The sequence below is a fragment of the Crinia signifera genome, chromosome 5 (assembly GCF_055691185.1).
Source record: "Crinia signifera chromosome 5, ASM5569118v1, whole genome shotgun sequence".
Lineage (NCBI taxonomy): Eukaryota > Metazoa > Chordata > Amphibia > Anura > Myobatrachidae > Crinia > Crinia signifera.
Genome location: NC_139221.1, coordinates 200,166,306 through 200,189,057, shown reverse-complemented (window position 1 = coordinate 200,189,057; position 22,752 = coordinate 200,166,306). Strand labels below are relative to the sequence as shown.

The 22,752-nt window shown below is 42.1% G+C and overlaps 1 protein-coding gene across 2 annotated transcripts in view; it reads left to right on the top strand.

Annotated features, from left to right (window-relative positions):
- The window catches only part of CTNNAL1 (catenin alpha like 1), a 214,956-nt gene that overhangs the window by 126,782 nt on the left and 65,422 nt on the right, over nucleotides 1–22,752 (top strand). For both annotated transcript variants that reach the window (XM_083188427.1, XM_083188428.1), the window contains exons 4-8: nucleotides 2,690–2,809; nucleotides 3,085–3,174; nucleotides 6,029–6,199; nucleotides 9,133–9,333; nucleotides 21,002–21,088. In XM_083188427.1, the coding sequence (XP_083044553.1) occupies nucleotides 2,690–2,809; nucleotides 3,085–3,174; nucleotides 6,029–6,199; nucleotides 9,133–9,333; nucleotides 21,002–21,088 (669 nt within the window). The remainder of the gene's footprint in view (nucleotides 1–2,689; nucleotides 2,810–3,084; nucleotides 3,175–6,028; nucleotides 6,200–9,132; nucleotides 9,334–21,001; nucleotides 21,089–22,752) is intronic.

Sequence of the window (22,752 nt, the reverse complement as noted above, 5' to 3'; positions counted from 1 at the left end):
CTTGATCTGTGAGGCGTCACTGTGTGGGCTTTTATAGTTTTATGTCACTGTGTGGCCTTCAGCCTGCCAACTTAAGTGCGGGAGGACAATGACAATTCCTGCGGTAACCAATGTCTGTTCATGCAGGTTACAAAAGTGTAGGGTAATTGTTTTCCTGCTAGACCACGCCCTTATATTAAACCACACCCCTTTTTAAATTAAGCCATGCCATATTTTGGCGCACGTGTAATTTCTTCGATGCTATGTTATGTGTTGAGGGGGGGAGCCTCATTTTTATTTCTTCGCCCTGGGAGCTAAATTGTCTAGAAATGGCCCTGGGGCACTAGCACCTTGTCTCCTGGGTTAAAAGACTGTTTGACTGCAGTGACATTATAACTATGGGATTCATTCTGGTTCTCTCGCATTATAGTGAGTTCGGCCCCGTCCCGATGTTTTGGGGACTGTTGCAGCTCCCCTTTGCGAAGGGCTTCGGCTACTTGCATAGTTGCCGAGCCATTCGCAAGAATTGGGGTGGTCTGCAGGCCGATGGGGATGGAGATCTCCAATGGGAACACCCAGCATTATGGGCATCCCCATGAAAACATTGGGTGTTCACATGGTTGCGCTGGGAGGCCAGTGCCCACCGAGGATGGCCGGCTGACACCCCAGGAAAGGGCTTCTGTGCCCTTTCCATCTGTTTGTTCAGGAGTGGCAGAATCTGCCTTAGTCAGCGATACAATTGGGACACAAACTGAATGATTATTTTTTGGCATGGTTGTTGCTCTCACCTTTCCTTTAACAGATCCAGAATTCCTCTGGGTTGTCTCCCAATAGACCCCCAATATACAGGAGCCTTATGATGGTATGGGGGCTTATTCAAATACAGTATTTGTGCAAATATGTGTAGTCAAGATCTCGGAATTCTCTTATGTAGTATTTATGTCTGGTTACTGATGTCATTCAGGTGCAAATTTAGACCCGTTCATTACGGGACGAATTTGGCCTTGTCCCCGATGCTCGGGGTTTGCGATGGGTGATTTATGCACATGGGTAAACTCCGGGAGTGAATAGTTTCAAACTTGCCGAGCCGATTGCTCCAGGAAGGGGGGACGGGTGTGGGAAAGGGGTGTATGCAGGGGAACACCCAGTGTTTCATGGGCACGCCCATGAAAATGCTGGGCATTCCCCTGCAAACGTGTCAATGCCTGTTTGGGGTGGGTGGCTGACGTCACATGACATCAGCGCCCACCCCGAATTCGGCCATCTCTGGACAAAATAAAAGTCAGTCTAGACTGACTTTTTTATTAGCTAACTGAAGAGAAATCATGTGATTTGTGGGCGACCATCGAATAATTTCTCTTCCGTTCGCCCACACGTGAGTATGCAAACACATCCACTTGCATGCTAGCGAGTGGACTCCGGGCAGCGCGGTGGGGGGGGGGCAGGCATTTTTCAGGGCAGCAGCGGCATTTACCTGTTTGCTAGGCTGCGCAGTATATGCAGCCTAGCGAACAGTTCTGATCAGGCCCTCAATGTGCGGGGGGAAATAACGTATTTTTCTCTTACTTAGTATTGCCCATCCCTTTTATGCAACGGAGTGATATCACTAAACTAATTGATCATCTGTCACTATATATACTGTATGACATTTTGATGTTGTCAATCCTTTTTCATGTCGACCTTTTCACCCTGTTGTCTTATTGCATGTTGACTTTTTGGGGTAGTCCTATTGAATGTACCTCTAGTTACTATAGATCTGTTAACTGGAACCGGCCAAAAAAAAACCTCTGTTTTGAAAGCATATGCTAGTATGCACCTTGTATATATTAGGGGAAATTTACTAAGAAGAAATGGCTACGAATACGCCTATTCGTAGCCATTTCTAGCCGTAAATACGTATTTTTAGAATTTTCTATTGCCGATTTATACATTAGTATTCCAGGCGTATTTGTATTCGTATTTCAAAATATGAATGCATTTTCCATTGATAGAATATGAATAGGAATCACCATTCTGGCGAATGGTGATTACTAATTGACTAACCACCAGCCTGTAATATAGGGCCAATAATGAGCCGAAAATACGCCTAGAAATTTTTTTCTCATTTTCCAGGTGAATTTGGCTTTAGTCTGCACAGATCAGTCAGATCTGTTCAGGATTCAGTGTAAAAAAAAAAAAAAGGTGTGTACCAACCCCACCTCCGTCCCTCCCTCGCCATGGCTATAACCAGCCCCGGGTTCAAAGAACTGGTCATGGTTCTAGATACTTTTCCTATTTTTTTACAGGGAAGCCTGCACAGCTCTGACTGATCCATGCAGGCTGCTGATTCGTATTTGTATTTGTCGGCCATATATACAACCACCAAATACAAATAGCCATAAATATGGCCGTCTACACATCAGAAAATATGAATCCAGTAAATACAACAGATTAGTAAATCTGCCCTATTTACGAATTGTAGTTTTCCTAAAATACGGGCCAATGCCGGTCGTATGAATTCATTCCTGGCATCGGCCTTATTCGTATTTCTTAGTAAATTTCCCCCATTGTGTTTTAAGAAGTGTTAGCCTCTGTTTTGTGAGCAAAATGTTCCAATGCTATGGATTAAAAAGTGAAAATAGCAGTGTCTCTTAATGAGGCATCTTCAGTGTGAATAGTCTGTAATTAGGATTTTTTGAAACTCAATAAAGTGCTTCATATTTTCCCTCAGGTGCTTGCAACTATGGAACACCTCGAGAAAGTTAGCAGTTTTCAAGAATTTGTTCAGATATTCAGCCAGTTTGGCAATGAAATGGTGGAGTTTGCTCATCTCACCGGAGATCGTCAAAATGTACGTACTGTATAAAATAGATTAGTATTTATACTGGCCGTGGGAACCAGCTCACGGCGCATAGTGATTAGCAAACCTCCCAGACTTGATCTGTGTGGGATTTTGAACCATAATAAGATTTTAAAGAGATCTGTGGAAATTTGGGTGGCATGTGAGAAATCGCTTATTTGTGCATTTGCAGCAGTAGCAAAACTAAATTCCAGTCACCATTTTAACCTACTTAATTCTGAAAGCTTCTCAGTGCAGAAAATCACGATTTTAATAAATTTTGCTAGGACTTAAAGAGCGAGAAGAAAAAAGCAAGGATGGCAGCGGCAAGAGCTGTGCTGGAGAAATGTACCATGATGTTGCTCACAGCTTCCAAGGTAAGACTTTTGTATTTGTAACCAAAAATCTTATTATTTAGTGAAATAAAGCAAATTTATTATTTCATCAAAAGTTTACAATGATATGCAGAAGTTTGCTATTTTGCCGATAAACATGTGTTTGTAATATACAGGGAAATGTAAAATTTCCCTTCTAGTGTGTAGTCTACATATGTTAAGGATTTCAGTCCAAGGATTGATCTCGGTGGCTAAAAAACGTAACGTGCTTGATCTCGCATTGACGCTGTTAGGATTGCCTCCTTAGTCAGAGGTTGCATTAAAGGCTAACTTTATTTGCTTACTAGATTAATATTTACTAGATTTGTACATTATACTGTATAAATGCAATGTATACAACTAGTATAGGACAGAGTTGGCTGTAAACAAGTTTCAACTCCCCCTTCTACTTAGGCCAAGCAACTTTTGTTTTTCTCAGTGTGCATACTCGTCATTTTGCTATGGGCATCTTTTGCTCTGGCATATTTTCTGTATTTTCCACTTATGGCTCCCTGTACCAAGTGGGCTGGTTTGTGGGTTGAAGAGGGCAGCCAAAGTAAAGTAAAGAAATGTCCCAAGGTGGAGGTCAAGGGATGGGGAAGTCTTGCAGATTAACCAGCCTTAATTTGAGTTGTGTGCGATGATGCTGATTGCTGCTGAGTTTATCTGATTTGCCATAAGAAGCACCTAATTATGTACATGTCATATAAATACTGCTGGTGCAATCCGATAGCAGCATTACAATGGACTGAGCACTTAGTTTTGAAAATGAAAACATATTTCCTACTGTGTTTGAAAAAGATGCTATGAGTGAAGCCTAACTCACCTCCTCTTGCATTCCTGATACACTTGCTATTGTTTACTCAGGGCCGCCGAGAGGTATGCCAGGCCCGGGAAAAATTTGGGGGGCATGGCCTAATAGCGGGGCATGGCCACCTCCCGCGATTAGGCCATGCCCCCAAAATTTTTAGAGGGGGCTGAAAAAACACTCTAAAGTCGAGGGGGGTGTTATTATTCCACCCCTCAGCAGCAGCACGCACCTACAGGATGTTCTGTGCTGACAGCAGGCTCTGTATGAGCTCTAACGCTGTCAATGAGCCGCTCATGCTGAGCCTTCTGTCAGCACAGCACATGCTGTAGAGGTGTGTGCTGCTGCTACCTGGGACAGAGGAGAAAGGGGGAGGTCGGAGCAGGGCCCCCGCCAGCGGCCCTGCTGTTACTTGCATGGGTGAGGAAGGGGTGCAATTTTCTACCCATGCAGAGTTACAGTAGGTGTAGCTAAAATTTCTGACCATGGGCAAAATGGGATCCCTCCTTTGTGTTTTATGTTTGTACTTTCACGCAAATTGCCTCCATCTCTGAATAAGGTCCTTATTAACCACTGTTTTAAATAAAACACATTTGTTGAGATCTGTGTATCTAAAATGAAGACTGCACACTTTAGTATATTTCATTGAATGCACTTAATGCCTGTAGAGGTCACACAACTGAAATCAGCAGAGACATTATTGGGATGTTATAATAATGTTTTCAGTGTCATGTGAGCAAATGTTTCTTTGGTTTTAGAAGTTCTACTATAACATTGTAGAGGAAAAATGGTTCTAATCTTTACAGTAGGTGACACACTATATAGAATACTTCTGATTCTGATTTACACACATTTGAGTGATTGCACGTGACAGCATGTTCTGCCAACCCCTCCGATGCATGCCTATAAAGGCGCTGCTGTTATCAATTCATAAGATCGGAAAGGTGCCATAAAAGTGGTGGGTGTTCCTGGGGTTGGTAAGTAGTGCACATAAAAATGGTCTGTTCAGTAGGCATATTATGGGGGTGTTGGGGACTGCACAATAGAAGCACAGGCACAACAGTAGGAAGCTGTGGTCAATGGAAAAACTGCACCTGACAAAGTGTTGCTGTCATTTTCAATGGTGCGACCAATAGTAGCTTATAAAAATGCACCACGCTGTGTTACAGCATGCAGAGCCATGTAAAGTGGGCCTCTTAGACCTTGCACATTCCGCTGCATGGATGTATACCAAATTTGAAGCAACATTTGAATAAACTTGCAGACATGTGACCGCTAATACATGCTGCTCTGTTCTTTTGTGTGCGTCTCCGAATCAGACCCATTATTTGGAGTTTTTAGTTATCATTAAAGGTGCATACACGCTTAGCAATATGCTCCCTTGTCTGTACGTGCACAGATGATGGAGCGAGGAGCAGACATTATCCATCGGCAGGTGAGTACACACTGGCCGATATAATGAGTGATCGCCCACTGTGTAAGGAACTTTAAATAACTATTGCATGAAATTACTTTAAAGCAAATGAATAGCCTCTCAAAGGGACGTGAGCTTCCTTTTTCTCTCGGTAAATACCCTGTACTTGAAAGGGTATTTATCTGCTTGAAACTTTATTGCCAGTAAGCTTCAGTTTTGTATCGGTCTATGGTAACCAGTAAAGGGCTTTCATCTGCTCTCTGCAAATAAATTGCATTGTCTCACAAAACCAAAACTCAATAAGTTTACATATTCATTTAGAATTACAGATATGTAAATAACCATTAACAAATAACCTTACACAATTCCCAACATTGTCATGTAGTCCTGGTGTGTTATCAGTCCTGTTTTTTAGCTTTGTTCCAAATGTATATGTTTAGTAATTAGAAATAATTTTTCATCTTCTATCTAAAGAAACCTAGCCATACTGCAATCTCTACACCAATGTGATCTTTGAAACTATTACCCAGGAACATCACAACCCCTAAATAAACTTTTTTTAAATGTATTTTCTGATCAAATGAATTCACGTTTATGGCGCAAAATAGTTAGAAATGTGTTTTATTTCTGTGCAGACTTGCCTAAGGCACCCTGATTGTGAGTCCGCACGTAATAACAAAGAGGGCGTCTTCCAAAGAATGAGAGTGGCATTGGAGCAGGTCATTGAAATTGTAACAGACACAAGACCAAATGGGGATGCTGAAATTGCACCGATCAGTATTTACACTGGAATCAAAGAATTTAAGGTGAGTAAATATTAACTTTCTTGCTGAAGATTAATGCCCCTTTCCCACTGCAGCTAAAAAATGGTAAATTGCAGATTTTCAGTGCAATTTACTGTTTAAGGCTGCAGTGGGAAAGTGCCAGAGTTGAAATACCGTTTAAAGCTAAATGGTATTTCAACCCGTTTTTAAAGCAGAGTCCTACACGTTAAAATATTGTTTAAGAGGCAGTGGGAATGCCTCTTAAACGTTATTTAGCCTCCAGGCAGTCCCAGTGCCTGATGACACCTAGTAGTTCTCACTTTGTGCATGTGTAATGAGTGCACGTGCATAATAAAGAGCCGCTCATTACATATGCGCATATGTAATGAGCGGCTCATTAGTATGCACGTGCACTCATTACATATGCGCAAAGTGAGAACTATTCGTTCTCATCAGGCACTGGGACTGCCTGCACCCTGCATGGACCCCCGCTGCCTCCCCACTGCCCTGCATCCCCGTGCAGGTAAGTGCAAGGGGAGGGGAGGTGGGGGCACAGGGCAGGTACGGGGGGGGTGTTAGGCACTCTTTACACTTGGGGTGGGGGGGGAGGGATTAGGCACTCTTTACACTGGGGGGGGGGGTTAGGCACTCTACATTTTACACTGTTCACTGCAATGGGAATGGTACTTAAATGGTATTTAAAACGGTAATCTGCTGCAGTGGGAATGCTAATACCGTTTTAAATACCATTTAAGATTACCAGTACTTTAAACTGGTCTGCAGTGGGAAAGCAGCATAATCCACATAATAATGTTTGTGTACCATACCCAGGACGAAAGCATTTCAGGAGTATTTCACTGCATTGTCAGGGTTGATTCACTAATACAGGGTTTAAGAGAATGTTCAGCCCCTTCTGAAAGATAGTGGGCCATCCAATGTAGTTCAAAGTAATACATTCTGTCACTGCACCTTATACCCACAACATGAAAGTAATTTTTTTTTTGTAGTTCAAAGTAATACATTCTGTCACTGCACCTTATACCCACAACGTGAAAGTAATTTTTTTTTTAAATAATGCTGTGCATTAAATAAAATTTGTGTATATTGAATCATCAGAAAGCGAAGGTGTCACTATTCAGTCAGGCTCGAAAAATTCCCTATTTCAGAACTTCCAGAGACTCCTGTATAAGTACCCTACTCCATTTACATGAGGAATGTTTGGGAACAAAACTGTATTGTGAGGGCATTGTAATCCCACACTGATTTGCCTGCCTGCACCTGTTCAGTACTTCCAGGACATAGCCGATCATCTATATAGAGGGAATATTTTTAGCCTGACTGAATAGTGACACCTTTGCTTTCTGATGATTCAATGTACACAAACTTTGTTTAATGCACAGCAAATTACTTTCAGGTCGTGGATATAAGGTGCAGTGACAGACAACCTATTACATGGAACTACTTTGGATGGCCCACTATCCTTCCAAATTCTCTTAAACCCTGTATTAGTAAATCACTTAATTAATGAAACCTCAATCTGTAGTAACCTATTAGTAGACATTTTAACAGTTTTACCAGAGAACCAAAATGACAACAAAGCAGGTAGGAGATTTAGTCACAAGTCAAGGTCTGGAAGGTTGAATGCGCTATAGAGATGCCTGCTGCTGCGTATCATTGCTCTGAGATCTCAGACTGGCAAAATGGAGCCTGTGACATGCTCTGCAAAATTATACACCGTGTTTCTGTTCAGCCTTTAGATTTAAGTAGACACCTTAATACAATTGAATCATTAATGTTAGGCTTTTAGTTGGACTGGTTTTTAATCCGTTAAATACAGATTTGGCTAATAATTAAGCGTTTGTTGTTCCTTGGACTGCCTTTCTAATGCCACATACAAACTAGATGACCCTGGCTGCCACTGATCTAGTTAATAATATTGGCAGTGGGTCACTGATATTGACTTGTATACACTGAATGATATCGGTACAAGGTATAGTTCATTGACATCACCCTGGACAAGGGATGCGCATCCTGGGGCATTTTTTTCAATCCCAGAAATCTGGATTGAAAAATGCCTAATCCTGGGATTGCCAGGATACCCGAGATTGAGTTTGTCAATTTCATAACAAACTTTGTCCCCCCCCAAACCATTGTCACAGTACCCGGGTGGCGGTGTAAGGGAGGCAGTGTCTGGGATGCATGGGGTGGCGGTGTCCAGGAGGCCCGGGCCCTTCGGCGGTGTCCGGGATGCACGGTCGCGGGAGTGTCCGGATCGCATGGGGCGGCAGTGAGGAGGACGGGTGCCGGGCGGAGGTGAGGAGGTCGGGCGCTGGGCGGTTGTGTGCGGATCTGCAGGTGCGCTGCGCAGCGTGATCTCTGCCATCAGGTCACGCTATGTATGGCAGCGTGCCGGGATCAGAATCAGCCACGCAGCGTCTGAGCTGGTCTCTCAGCGCTGCCCGGCATTAGATTTGTCCATGCGCAGGCAATCCCGGAATCCTGGGATTAGCAACAAATCCCCGTGTTTTTAGGGTCAAATCCCGGGATCTAGCCGATCCCAATCCCGGTATTTGCCACCCTACCCTGGACCCAATGAACATATCAATCATTATACCCAAATTGACCTGCATGTTCAGCAGAACACAATTGTCGTTTACAATGCGTAGGAGCACGCATCGCTAATAATATTGAGTGTACATGCTAGAAGATATAGTAAAAGATTTAACTCAGAAGCCCTTTCTGAGCAATATCTTGTATCTCTACTGTATATCCTATAGTGTGTATAGAGCTTAATAGCACTGCAAAGCCGTATTCTAATAAGCAGCGAAAATTATTTATTCACAAAACAAATCTTTTATATCAAATATTATCAACTTTTTCTTTCCTGAAACATTTCCTATATGTATGTTCCTATATGTAGTGTACTTGGAGTTCTTTAAATTCTACATGAGTTTTTTCCCTTTTTAATTTTGCAGAGTAAAGTTGAAGGACTTAGAGATAACCTGTATTTCCTCTCCAAGGAGAATGTTTCCACTATGTTAGAAGTTATATTGGAGCATACAGAAGACTTTACTGACTCGGCATACACCAGCCACGAGAACAGAGAACGTATTCTGGAATTGTCTAACCAAGCCAAGATGGAGCTAGAACAGCTGGTTTCAATGTGGATGCAAGCTGTAAGAGCTTTTTAACAAAGTAATTCTTTTTATATTCTGCCAAATCCTCCTTCTATTCTATTTACAATTGTTTGTATTTTCCGGAAAACTGGTGTTTCTTTGAGTGAAGAATTAAAGGTGATTTGAGGGTTTTGTATCAAACCGTGGAGAGAGAGATGTCCTTTTTCTAACACATCCTGTGTAATGACAGTACTGTAGCTGATTGGTTGGTACTATATTTCTCTCCACTTCATCTTTTTTACAGTGTTTGAAACATATCCCCTTTTAGTAAGCTGTCTTCTCTAGTATAGTGAAGTATTTCATTTTAACATATATCAAATGCTGTGTATTACTGAGGGGACAATTGACTGGTTATTATAATTCTATCAAGCACATGCTTATATCCTCTGCAATAATTTGCTATGTGAGGGACATGGACTAGTGTAATCTTTTCTTCTGCCGCAACCAGCAGATGATCTTTTAAATACAAGACTCTGTATCCTCCAGGGTTTATGGTAGATGACCAGATAACATATTTTACCTTCAGTAAAAATGTAGCTGTAGTAAAACAGTAGTGCAACCATTTCTGAGAGTCATCCATCTACATTTGTCAATCCCATTTCATAGCACCTTGACTAATTCTGAGAGATTTTTTTTTATTATTGTGTAGTGTGTATGGGGTTTAAGAGATGTATGAGTGTTTAAAACCAATGGCTGGGGTAGGATTATGGGTTAGATGCAGAGCCTCCCCTGTCCTAATGATGAAAATAATAAAAAAAAGATATTTATATATCTTTTATTATTTTCATCATTTCTACCTCTCCCGCTGCCTCCCACCCTCTTACACTGCTGCATGTGAGGGTGGGAGGCAGCTGGAGAGGTGCCTCTCGCTGTTATCATTAAAACTCCGGGCAGGGGGGTGGGCAGGAGGCAGGGTGCAGCAATGGGCTGTAAAAGCCCATTGAAAATGAATGGGGAAGCGGCACTTATACTGGTGCCGCAATGACAGGGGCTCCCCAGGCAATGATCTCACCGCACGTCACTGGTTAGATGTCCCATTTAAAAAATATAGTGGTTGTTGTGGAAAGTTACTGTTGTAATATTATGGTTGTTGTGGAAAGTTACTGTTGTAATATTATGGTTGTTGTGGAAAGTTACTGTTGTAATATTATGGTTGTTGTGGAAAGTTACTGTTGTAATATTATGGTTGTTGTGGAAAGTTACTGTTGTAATATTATGATACTGACTCTAATACCCAATACAACTTACACAATAGAAATCTTTGAGCTAAACAATATTATTCTGTTGTCCGTATGAATTATTAACATCAAATATAATGAGAAATGTTTGTAGAAAAAGAAAAGTGGATCAGTTACTTGGAATCCTGGCTGGATTTAGTGATCCTGCAAGTTGGTTTGCACAACCCTTCTTCTGTACATGTTGTCTACGCTTTTGTCCTTTTAGATTAGTGGCCTATTGTCTGCAGTGTCTTTGTGCTGATCCTTATAGTAGTACAGTTTGCTCATCCTGACACCACTGAAGAGTGACCAGTTCTATTACCATATGAAAGTGATTCGGCTGTTAGCGTGAGACAAGTTATGGTCTGTGACACTTTATGATGATGAGTCTGCAATCACCATAACAAAAGACCAAGGCATGAAGGCACATTTGGGTAATGTGATACTTTGAATAGCACTTCAAGATATAAGACCAGTTCTGCAGTCTCCTAACAGCTTTTCAGTAGCTTTTATGCCAAAATAATTTGTTCTATTACATTATGATTAACATTGATAATCTTGAAATCCCTAGTTTGCAGTTGTTTACAGCACTGTTTGTTTAAGTCCTTGTTTATAGCTCATTGTTTTCATGATCATTGTGTGATGGATAATTACGTTTGTATGTTCATGCATCCCCAAAATACCGTCAATCTAGCGGGAGCTTATATGCATTCCACCTGAAAATTATCACTGTAGCTGGAACACATACATACATATATGCCAATCAGCATGCTTATTGGTGGATAGTGTTTCATTTGTCTGTTATAAATTTCTTTAAGCTCCATAGCCTTATTTTAAGATAATTGGTAAATGTTGGTACTTGTGTATTATCTCGATTTTCTCATCTCATGCCACTACTTAAGGCATGCGATGCGATTTTTCATTGTAAAGACCCGATTTTTAATTGTATAGTCACCCATGGGTGATTTCATATCCCCACTATCCAACTAAGCATGGAGTAGACATTATATAGTGTGGCGAGCGCAGCGAGCCATCGAGCCCGAAGCATGGCGAGGGGACACGGATTAATTTACATGTATTCTGCGTTCCCTCGCAGGGCTTGCCACGCTTCGGGCTCGCCACACTACATAAAATCAACTCCATACGTAGTTGGATAGTGGGGGTATGAAATCACCCATGGGTGACTATACAATTAAAAATTGGGTCTTTACAATGAAAAATCGCATCGCATGAATTGTATGCCACTATATTGCATGCGATGCGATGTAATACAATGAAAAATCGGGCGCCCAGATATTACACAAGTACCGTAAATGTTGTCCCTTTACCCACTCATATCCTAATCTATGCTTTAAGCATGCTGGCGAGGTTGATTATAGTTGGTAGTAGAATGTGCTGCGTTATTGAGGGGGTATCATGCTCCACCCAAAGGTGTGTCTAGTTCTACCCAATTGTAGTACTAAGAGCAGTTATGGATTAACATGGGCACCAGAAGGGTAATAGTCACAGCTGGCAAAAATGAGTCTTAGGAGGAGGTGACACATGGCATTGTGTCTCGGTGTGTGTGTGTGCATGTGTGCATGTGCGTGTGGGGGGGGGGTTTGGTTGGTTAAGGAGGCTGCTGGCAGCTTATTTTCTTATATTAGAGAGTAATTGAGTAACATGGGCACCTGCAGGTTAATAATCACAGCTGCCAACATTGCTTGCTGCAGTGTGTGGTGACCCCCTGGCATTGTGGAAGGATTGGCAAGTATTATTTAATTAGCATATTAATGCCAAGAAAAGTATGTAAATATACATGGTGGTGGAATGTTTTTTGTTCCAGTTTCCTCTAACTCCCAAGCATCTGCGGATGGCGACATTGGCAGTATAGCGCTGTCTCTGGATACCGAATGAGCTATTAACTCGTATTCCCTGCAAGTGATCCGCCTTTCCCCCAAAGGCATGTGGAAGCAATGGTTACCAAAGCATGTAAACTGCAGTCTTGTTTGATATGTGTTAGGAAAATAACATTGCACTACACAACGGATTTGGTCAGTTGGTACTAGGGAGGCCAATCCCGGGGCATTTTTTCAATCCCGGGATTCGGGATTGAAAAATGCTCAATCCCGGGAATCCCGGGATTGGCCTCCCTAATAAAAAAAAAAAAAATGACCCGCCCCCCAAATATCAATATTAATGCCCTCTTACTTCGCCCCGCCTGCCCGCCCGCCACTCTTCCCCATCCCCCTGCCCTGCGCTGTCACTTACAGAGGTAGTGGTGACAGGCAGCAGCAGGAGCGATGTTCCTCCATCCATCCAGCGGCGGGGCGGGTGGGCGGCTGAGCGATTGTGTGCTTGTGCTGAATTTAGTGCACTGACAGGCATGGCGGTGGACGGGCTGCGCAGCGTGGCATGATGTCAGGGGTCACGCTGCGCAGCCTGGGCGCCTTCATGCCTGTCATCACAAAGCACCTGCACACAGCGGAGAGCGGACCAATCGGCCACCGGGGGGGGTACGGAGCAGACAGCCGGGCAGCATCTGAGCCATTCTAAAGTGCTCAGCGCTGCCCAGCTTTGAAAAAAAAGTACATTTAGCACTGGGATACTAATCCCGAAATCCCGGGATTGAAACCTTCAATCCCGGGATTCAAATCCTGACGATTTTAGGCCTAAATCCCGGGATCCCGCCGATCCCGATCCCGGGATTGGCCTCCCTAGTTGGTACAAACCATGTAAACACCCTCTGATGTGTATGCTATATTTTATATATGTGATTTAAACATACTGTAGGACCATTGCAGCTCAGCGCCGGGATCAGCATTATATATGTTTTTGGTTTATTTATTTATAACTGTTGATCTTGAGAATGTGTAAGTAAAGGATCACTTTGGTGACACATACATAGAAATCGGACTTCCCTTCTTAGACAAATGGAAGGAGTTTAAATTATTTCATTTTTTTCCTTCCCTGGTGTACATCTTGTGTGTCCATTGATGCCACATTACCATCTGGTGCATCTTTACACTACCTATGGAAATGTGCAGCAGGCCTATAGTAGGTGCATGTTCTCCATCTGAAAATGGTCACCTATGCCAGCAGTTGTACATCCTTGTATACAACTGCTTTTATCTACACACTTGGCACTCTATAAAATGCAGTCTCAGAGCATCTTATTAGCCGGTCCCGGTTACCATCCAGGAGTGCTTACCTTTCTACTGCTATGCATCTACATTTGTACTGCAACTCTGTAGGAATAACATCAGGGTGCATGTTAGATGCAAACCAGGTGCATGTGCATATAGAAAAGATTGTGGCTGATCAGACTCCTGAACTGACCCATAATAACATCACTGGGCCTAACCTAAGTTCTATTATTCAAATAGTGACCTCGTTTGATGAGAGGTGAATTCATTAGCAGCACTCCTGTTCAGCCTCTTATTAAGCCACTTTGGCAAATTCAAACCTAACCGTATAACCACCTTTACTTTTCAATAATCCCATTTGGATGCGATGTCTGAACAATGGTATTTATTATTTAGTAAAAGAAACACAAATGTATGCGATAGTTGATGAGATGATGTAATATGCAATACAATGTTATATATTAATATACTATAAATGTAACAAGAAGATGCAATTGAAGAAGCTGGACAACGTTAAACCTAGACCGAATGTAACCAGATGAAAGATACTTTGTTGTTTTGTAATCACCATTTTAACTAAAACAGTTAGCTTTCTATTAATGACTGGAACATTACATGAACTCATACTTGGCTACTTTGTTAGTGTCTTAGAAAATGTCCTTAGATGAACCAAGTACATGCGGTGCACACTCCTGACTTGTGTTTGCCAATTGGCATCACTGTTCACACTGTTGACGACAGGAGTATATTGTAAATGTCCTGTAATAAGTCATCTCTACTACATAACAGGGCTTCTACTATCTTCACAATGTGCACATATACAAAGTGTAGCCCAGCAGGAGATCATGCGTCGTCACTCTCTGGAGTCACTAGACTTTTGTACTTAGCAAACAGACCAGTAGCGGAACTATAAATTTTGCACCCCCCTGCCAAAAAGTGTGTGGCGAACCCCCCCCCCCCTCCTCCAGGCTCCTCTTCAGCATGTTTCCCCAGCGTGTGATGTGATGACGTCACATGCATAAAGGAGAAGCTGAAGAAGGAGAGAGGAAGAGAGACCAGCATACACTGATGCATCCCAAGCCGTCCTAGCACGCCCATCCTGTACACAGTAGCCAATAGCCGGCTCTGTGTACAGTCAATTGAATAAGTGGGGGAATTTGTCATCTCTGCCATGGCCCCACCCGCGCTAATGCTGACTCGCCTCTAGTGCTCAGTCAGTGGGCAGACAGCAGCATGTCTGAGCGTCAAAAGGGTGCCGGCGCCCACACAGACCCTGCTGCTGCTTGCTCCCCCAAGTGGCTGCTGGGGCTGCCTTACAGTAGTTCCGCCACTGGCACAGACATTAAGGAAAACAGAGTGATATCAAGCATACTGTAGGTAATTTGATTCAGTCACTGCATGGTCTTTGTTGTGTTTGCTGAAATGCTTTGCAAATGTGTTTTTTGACAATATAATGTTCTTTTTTCTTTCTTGTAGTGGTTTTTATGGCATTTCATTATTTTCAGTCCTTATTGGGCAATCCAGATATATTCCCATAATGGGTTTATATTTATACTTTGTTGTAGGGAAATTAACACCACACTTGGAATTATAGTGTACAGATACGTTTGTAATATTCCAGGCATAGGTAACCTGTGGCTCTCTAGCTGTTGTGAAACTACAAGTCCCAGCATGCTTTGCCACAGTTTTGCTATTAGGGGGTGCTAAAATGCTAAAACTGTTGCACAGCATGCTGGGACTTTTAGTTTCGCAATAGCTGGAGTGCCTGGGATTTGCTGAAGTTCTTTGCATGAACATTTTTATGAAGTAGGAGATGTAATTAAGCTATCAGTCAGTTCTATGGAAATGATACAGGGTACACAGTATGTTATGCATGGTTGACCACTCTCTATGGTGTGACTAATACAGTTGGAGGTATTTTAACTGAGGTTACCACTATATCACACTATTTTGGTTTCTGATAAATTAAAAGGCAGTCTGAATATTAGAGCATGTTCCTCATAAAATGAAACAACATCTAGCGGTCATGACTGCTCCTGGCTCACCTGGGCCCCAAGAACTGGGTTATACATCTGTTAACCCTACAGCGTCTGTCAAAGTGCACACCCCCCCCCCCCCCCCCCCCAACACGCTTTACAATGTCATCATTGAAGGGATGGGGTGGCTTGATGACCTGATTGAGCATACACGCCCCTGCACGCCCACTCAGGATGATTCCATGTCCTTACTTGTGCCTACTGCCAGATAGATAGTCTGTAAGTGTGTATCACCCATCCATATATTCAGTAATTATTCTGACTTGGTAACTTTGAAGCATGTTGTAGATCTGGGAATATGCCTCAAGCAGTGGTACAACTTTTAGTTCTCTATAAAATAGCATATAGTGTAGGGCACAGGATCTGATAAACATGAGGAATCCATTACATAGACACAGCCTACGGCAGCACTTGGGTAAATGAATCAGGCCCCAAATCTATTTGTAAACTGAAATAATTATTATGCTGTAACTAGTACGAAGCAATAAAATATGCAAAATGTGGATAATAATACTTAACGTGCTTTCTTTTCACTGCATGCTTAAGCAGAAAAATGGTTTCTTGAATTGACCTGCATAAGCCATATTAGCATTCTTTTATGGTAATGATGCAGTGTTGCTTGTTTGTTATGTACGATAAATACTTTGTTCCTAATTTGTATGTAAATTCTCAGTGATTTATTATACAAATATTTGCTTTTTTTTGTTGCAATAAAATAAAGCCAACATAATATACAAATTTGCTATATGAGGCCTACAAGATATAAAAATAGAATTTACATCCATTAATTTTTTTTTTTAATGCAACGAATATAATACTCTGGTTAATTGTATCATCTGATGCTTAAATTAAAATAATCATTGTCAGGTGCAATATTCATGAACCTTGTTACTCTTATTATTCTTGCTGTATACTATGAGAGTTCTAAAGAATAAATGGTGAAAATTATCGCCAGAAAAATCTTGCGATGCCCCATAGAAGCCTATGGGCTTCTACCGCGACCCACTGCCGCCCCGCACAGACACCCCCCCCCCCCCTCACCTCACCTGTGTTCGGGCAGCACAGAGCTGTGCTGCCTGGACCTGTGATTACCTCCTCCCTGCACTATGAGCCTCTTCCGGGTGCAGTGAGGAGGAGAGCTCGGCTCAGCAGCAGCAGCAGCGCCGGTTAAGGGAGGGAGGGGGGAGCCACACTTTTGAAGCTTAGTGCATCTGGCTGACTGTCTGCATTACTGCACAGTAAGCCCTTACAAATGCAGGTACTTATGTAATATCTGGACTCCCGTTTTACTTATGAGACCGTGTCCCCTCGCGGAGCTCGCTGTGCTCACCACGCTTCGGGCACGGTGGCTCGCTGCGCTCGCCACACTATATAAAATCAACTCCATGCGTAGTTGGATAGTAGGGGTATGAAAAAATGGGGTGCATTTAACATGGGAGCCCAGATAATACATAAGTACCGACATGCATTTTCCATCTCTGGGGAAAAATTTGAAAATATGATACACTTGTATATATTATATAGTAGTTTTGTAAACCAAGCAATACCTGTTTTCCATTACTTGTAGTTTTAGAGACCTATTTAATTATAATTAACGCTATTTAATCAGGTGGCCAGGAGTATGAATAATCCGGGCACAATCTAATACTGTAAAATGCAGAGAATAGCAACGTTAAATAATGGATATGGGACTACAATGACGAGAACAGTGTAACATGCCCCCACCCATTAAAGAGGTTTTGTTCCCTCCTGGACTCTCTCAGAGGAGGCAGAAAAATGTCATTGGGTATATTTCTCATCTTCACAGAAGTGTTGAGGAAGTATGATCACCTTGTAGTTGTACAGAAAGCTGCAGTCTGATTAACCTAACCGTTCCCTTTGATTGGGAGAACCAAATGACAAATTTTCCTCTGTACAAATATTTTTGGCTAGGTAAAGGTTGACAGCAGGATTGTTATATCCTGCTATAAAAATGCAAGTTGCTTGCCTTAATTATACATGTTAACTTTACTATTTCCATCTATAAAAACCTGGTCATTAGGACTTCTTGGCTGAAGAAAATGTCAAACCTAATGTAATCCTTTCCACAGTTTATGGCTTCCCTTCCCTTTAGATATTTACAGAGGTTAAAGTGAGGGGGGATGGGGTGGAACTGGGTTCCACCACCTGTAATGGTGAGGTGCAACATTTTAACCTCCACATTTACCCAGTAATTCTTGCAGAAAAGCTTTCCAGTTTGCAGGGGATGCCAAAAACCCTACCACTAGCCCTGTCTCTGCCTAATAGGGGAAGGAGGGGGAATAGAGAAATAAGTTCCCCACCTCTGCATGACCACTTTAAGCCCTGGTTATTTATAACTAACTTACTCAGTGGGCGGGATGTACTAAGCTGAAAATGTGGTAAAACCCCCATTTTCTGGTTTTTAACGCATTTTCTAATGTATGCAAACCCGGCCGCCACGTCACTGCATAGCAGTTGGCGGTACCCTGTTATGCAGTGACGCGGTGGCCGGGTATAGAAGCTTATGGGCTTCTATCGCCGCCAGATACAAACTCGCCGCCTCCGCCGACCCCCCCCCCTCTCCTCCTCCCTCTGGCTTACATGGTCCAGGTCCTCCTGGACCCACAAGGTAAACCCCTCCACCCCCTAGAAAGGCAGCCGGACGTCCTTCCGGCTGCAGGGGAAAGAAGGAGGAGGTGTTGGGGACAGCCTGCTTAGGTGTCCCCGGCATGAGGGGAGAGGCATGCGGAAGGGAGATGACGGAGACCCCCCCCCCCCACACACCACATTACAGGTATCGCAGTGGGCCTCCGTCACCGCAGTGCGATGCCAGACGCATATGTAAATACATATGCGCTAGCATCGCGGCGGCCGGGCGGCGATGTATATTAATATATCCTGCCCAGTAAGAGAACATTTTATAAAGTTGGATATAATAATGGCGAGGGGTGTAATATAACAGGTCATACTGTCAGGGGTTAATGCATAGTGTGTACTGGTGGCAGTTTGCAGTGTGTCTCGTGTGAAAAGCATATGGATGTTTATGCAGTCTTGTGAGATACTGGCACTTACTGTATTCGCTATTACGTAGTCGATGTGCCCTAAATGTGGCATTTTTTGTGTGCTGTTTTTTTTTAAAAAAAATGACACTACACAATTTACATTCAACTATGCCACAATTTTTATTTTCCATTAAAATAAGTTTGCAAGTTATTACACCACGTAGTTGATGGGCCACTCTATTTCAGTGATGGGTAGTCATATTGCTACCGCAAATAATTCCCACTTTATGGTAATAGTATGGGGTTTCCCCTTTACTGCTTATTTCTTAATATAAGGGTCTGTGATAAATAATTTAATTTTTTCATCTGGTAACTCTGGGTCTGATTCATGTTTGTAAGTAAAGCAAAAAAAAACAAGATTTCGGTTAGGTGTGTTCAAACTGAAATCTAAATTTCAATCTAAAAATAAAGCTGCTTAAGGGGGCATACTGTACACACAGGGTCATTTTCCTTATTTTCGAAGTGATCTGTCTAGATTGCTTAGAAATGAAGCACACATCGCGGCATGCCCGATGGAGATGTGCAGTCCCATGCGTCGCCACCACCCATTCAGATCTTTTGCACATGAAGTCAAGATCTAAATAGATCATCTGCATGTACTAAAAAAAGCACTGGTTAGCACAGATCGCTCAGCAAACCTCTCTGGCACATAGCATGTGTGTGTGTGTGTGTGTGTGTGTGTGTGTGTTTATAGCGATCTGCTTAGCACAGCACAAAGTGTACTGGGCTTAACATTTCAGGGCTACATGCAGAAGCAGCCAGTGTTTATGATGCACAGAAAAAATCCAAATGTATTTGCTTCACTTATATTGCGATACATGGTTTGTTCAAGATACATTACTGGGTTTTTTTTTTTTGTTTTTTTTTTTTTGCTTTACTTATCATGAACCAGGTCGTCAATATTTAGAGTGAAGCTGTTCTGGAGGACCATAAATGATGCATCTGCGTTCTAATGGAAGTTCTCAAACATTACTACTGTGTTCTGTGCTGTAACATTATAAAGAATGTAGATTCCATTTGTGAATTTGTAAGCTTTCACCATATAGAGTGAGAGATATTTCCTTGGATAAAATCTCACTATAAATAGATGTGAGCTAAGCAGAAACTTATAAGTGGTGCCAAGTAATAAACACTCTCCTTCTAAAGCCCCATATTGTACACACTGGATAGTTGTTGTTTTTTAAAATACATGACACATTTCGGGCCTTCTGAGTGATCTCTAGCGTGTATGCTCAATATTATTAATGATGCATGCACCTGCACATCCTTAACAGTACACCCCCCCCCCTCCCCGCACACCATCATTGCTGCGTGCGGCGGGTGACATCACCAATGAGATAATTTACAGATAATGTTCAGTGTGTGTGCACAATACCATTTGCCTGGAATTACCGCCAATATCATTAATGATAATAGCAGTAGAGGCTGTCGTCTTGTGAGGCTTGAGAGTCATAATGGGTGCCATGTAATAGGGTGTTCAATTTCAATACTAAACAATACCAATAATTACAAAGAAATAGACCGGCTTCTGTCCTAAACAGTGTGTAAATTAAACCCCCCCCCCCCCAAAAAAAAAAAACAATTAAAAAGCATTGTGGTGGGATCCCCCCCACCCCCCCCCCCCAACAGGGGAACAAAGTGTTGGGGTCTCCTCTTATTTAAGAAACCATCCCCAGGCTCTTCGACCACTCCTGTTTCCAAAAATACAGGGGACAAAAAGACTAGGGGTCCCCAGTATTTTGGAACCAACACTGGGCTCCAACAGCCAGTGGTGTAATGCCACAGCCGGGGGACACTTGTTATACACCGTCCCCCTGCCCAAAGTATTATCACCTTGGCTAGTCAGCCCTGGTTGGGGTCCCAGGGGGAGTAAGGACCCCCCAATAAAGGTCCCTCCAAGCTTCACCCACAGCATTCCTAGGCTGTGGGTGCAGGGGTAATATTTATGTGGGACTTGTGGGAATTTTTTTCTTTTTTACATAAAGGTGGAGAGAGCTAAACAACCAACCAATCCTGTCCCTTTTCAAACAAAGCCTGTAACATGCGTTTAGGAGCAGATTAGCTGGCACTTTATCTATCTCCACATATCCTTTAAAGACTGAAAAACTATTGGAGTTGGTTAGTACCATATTTTTCACAAGGTTTGATACATATCCGCCTTTATTTGTTAACTTTAAAATAAATAAGATTGGAGTGTTAACAAAAATATTTTTTTTATTTTCCTGCAGCAAGCCCAAAAGACAAAAGATGTTGTGGAAGATTTGGAGTTGGCTATACTGAAAACATGTCAATGCATTACTGAACTGAAACGAGAAGTAAGTTGATGCTATTACTGTATAGTTTAATTTATTGGGTTTTTGACACAAGTTAATCACAAAAGTGGATAGAACATTTGTATATTGCTTTTATACTGTTTGGAGGGGTGTTTGGAGGGGGCTGGGTTAATTTAACAAAAACATAGACAATTCCATGTATTGAAAAACATTACAGTGGAATTAAATACACCATAAAACAGGGGTCTAGGGACTTTTTTTGACCTTTTAACCCAAAATATATTTAGATACGCCGACGTTGCCTCCTTGATTTGAAAGGAGAGAAACCATATATTAGCAGCACTCATATTTGTTACATATTGTTTATATACATATGTACACTTTATCTGGGGACTGGGGCAGAAACATCTTTGAACATTTTCTGCTTACTTTACTGTTAGTATAAAATAAAAAGCTTTTATTGATGAAGTGGGCAGCGGCAGGTCTCCAAAGCCCAAACTAAATGTCCCAGTCATCCAGGAGTGGTAATGGTGGGCTTCGGGCATCATCAGACTCGTCCTGCCCCAACATACTTTGTGCTCTACCTCCTGTGCATATTTGAGCGACGGCTTGACATCCCGCCTGCCAGCCGCTCATTTCATATACATTATGCAGATGAGCGGAAGTAGGGCCGGGATGGTCGCACTGCCGAGACACAGCCTGGCATGCATATAGATTCATATGCATGCCAGGCTGTGTCTCGGCAGTGTGACCATCCATTATCCCCAGTAATTTCATTTTTACCACATTTGGGGTAATTTAACCTGGTTCCCCGACAACTGCCATAAAATACACGGTAGCATTTGTATCAATTACTAAACATAAATCTTCTTAATTGCTGCTGTATAGCTTTCCCATGACTTACATTTTGTATGATTAGAGTTAATAAATATTTATAATTTTTTACCGTCTGAAACAATTCAGCCAGCGCTGGCTTACCATATATATTTCTCTTCTTGCTAATTAGGGGATTGACAACCCCCCAGCCAGCTGCTGATAATAACGCACCCCACATTTGTCTTTTCCGTTCTGTGGACTGTATCAAAGTATGATGCAAAATCCCATTTACTGAAGGTAGACTTTAGTAGAGGTTTTAATGCATGTGAAATTCTTATGAAATTGCGACATCTTATTTGTTTATTTAGCAAAGTTTTGGTCTGTTTGTGGCTGTCATCTGTCTGTACTATTTCTAACATCTATAGTCTTCATGATGAACACTAAAACTAAGGAATGTTCAAAGAAAAGGTAACATTGAATATAAGACTAGTGCCACATACACATGAACTCCCAATTGCTGCTCCTCCATCTAACTAGGAGGAACGCTCCATTCCAGAATAAGAGCTACAGTTGTCTGTTCCCACTGTTGGTCCCCCAACATTCTGCGATTCCAGTTAGTCACTAACATGACAAAATAAAGATTCTTACTTAAACAAAGATGTGTTACTTAGATTGGAAACTTTCAAAGCAACAGGCTGAAATACTTCAAATAGGTGCCGCTATGAACGTGTTTCAAGTATTCAAGTATTTCTGTGTTTAGAAAATGTGAAAATCTTAAATGTTTCTATGACATGCAAGATTGCTTTTCAGTTTGCGAAGATGTAAATGGATTGATGGGTGAACCTACAGGGTTTCAGCAGAAGCCTAAAAAATATAGATTATTACCAGAT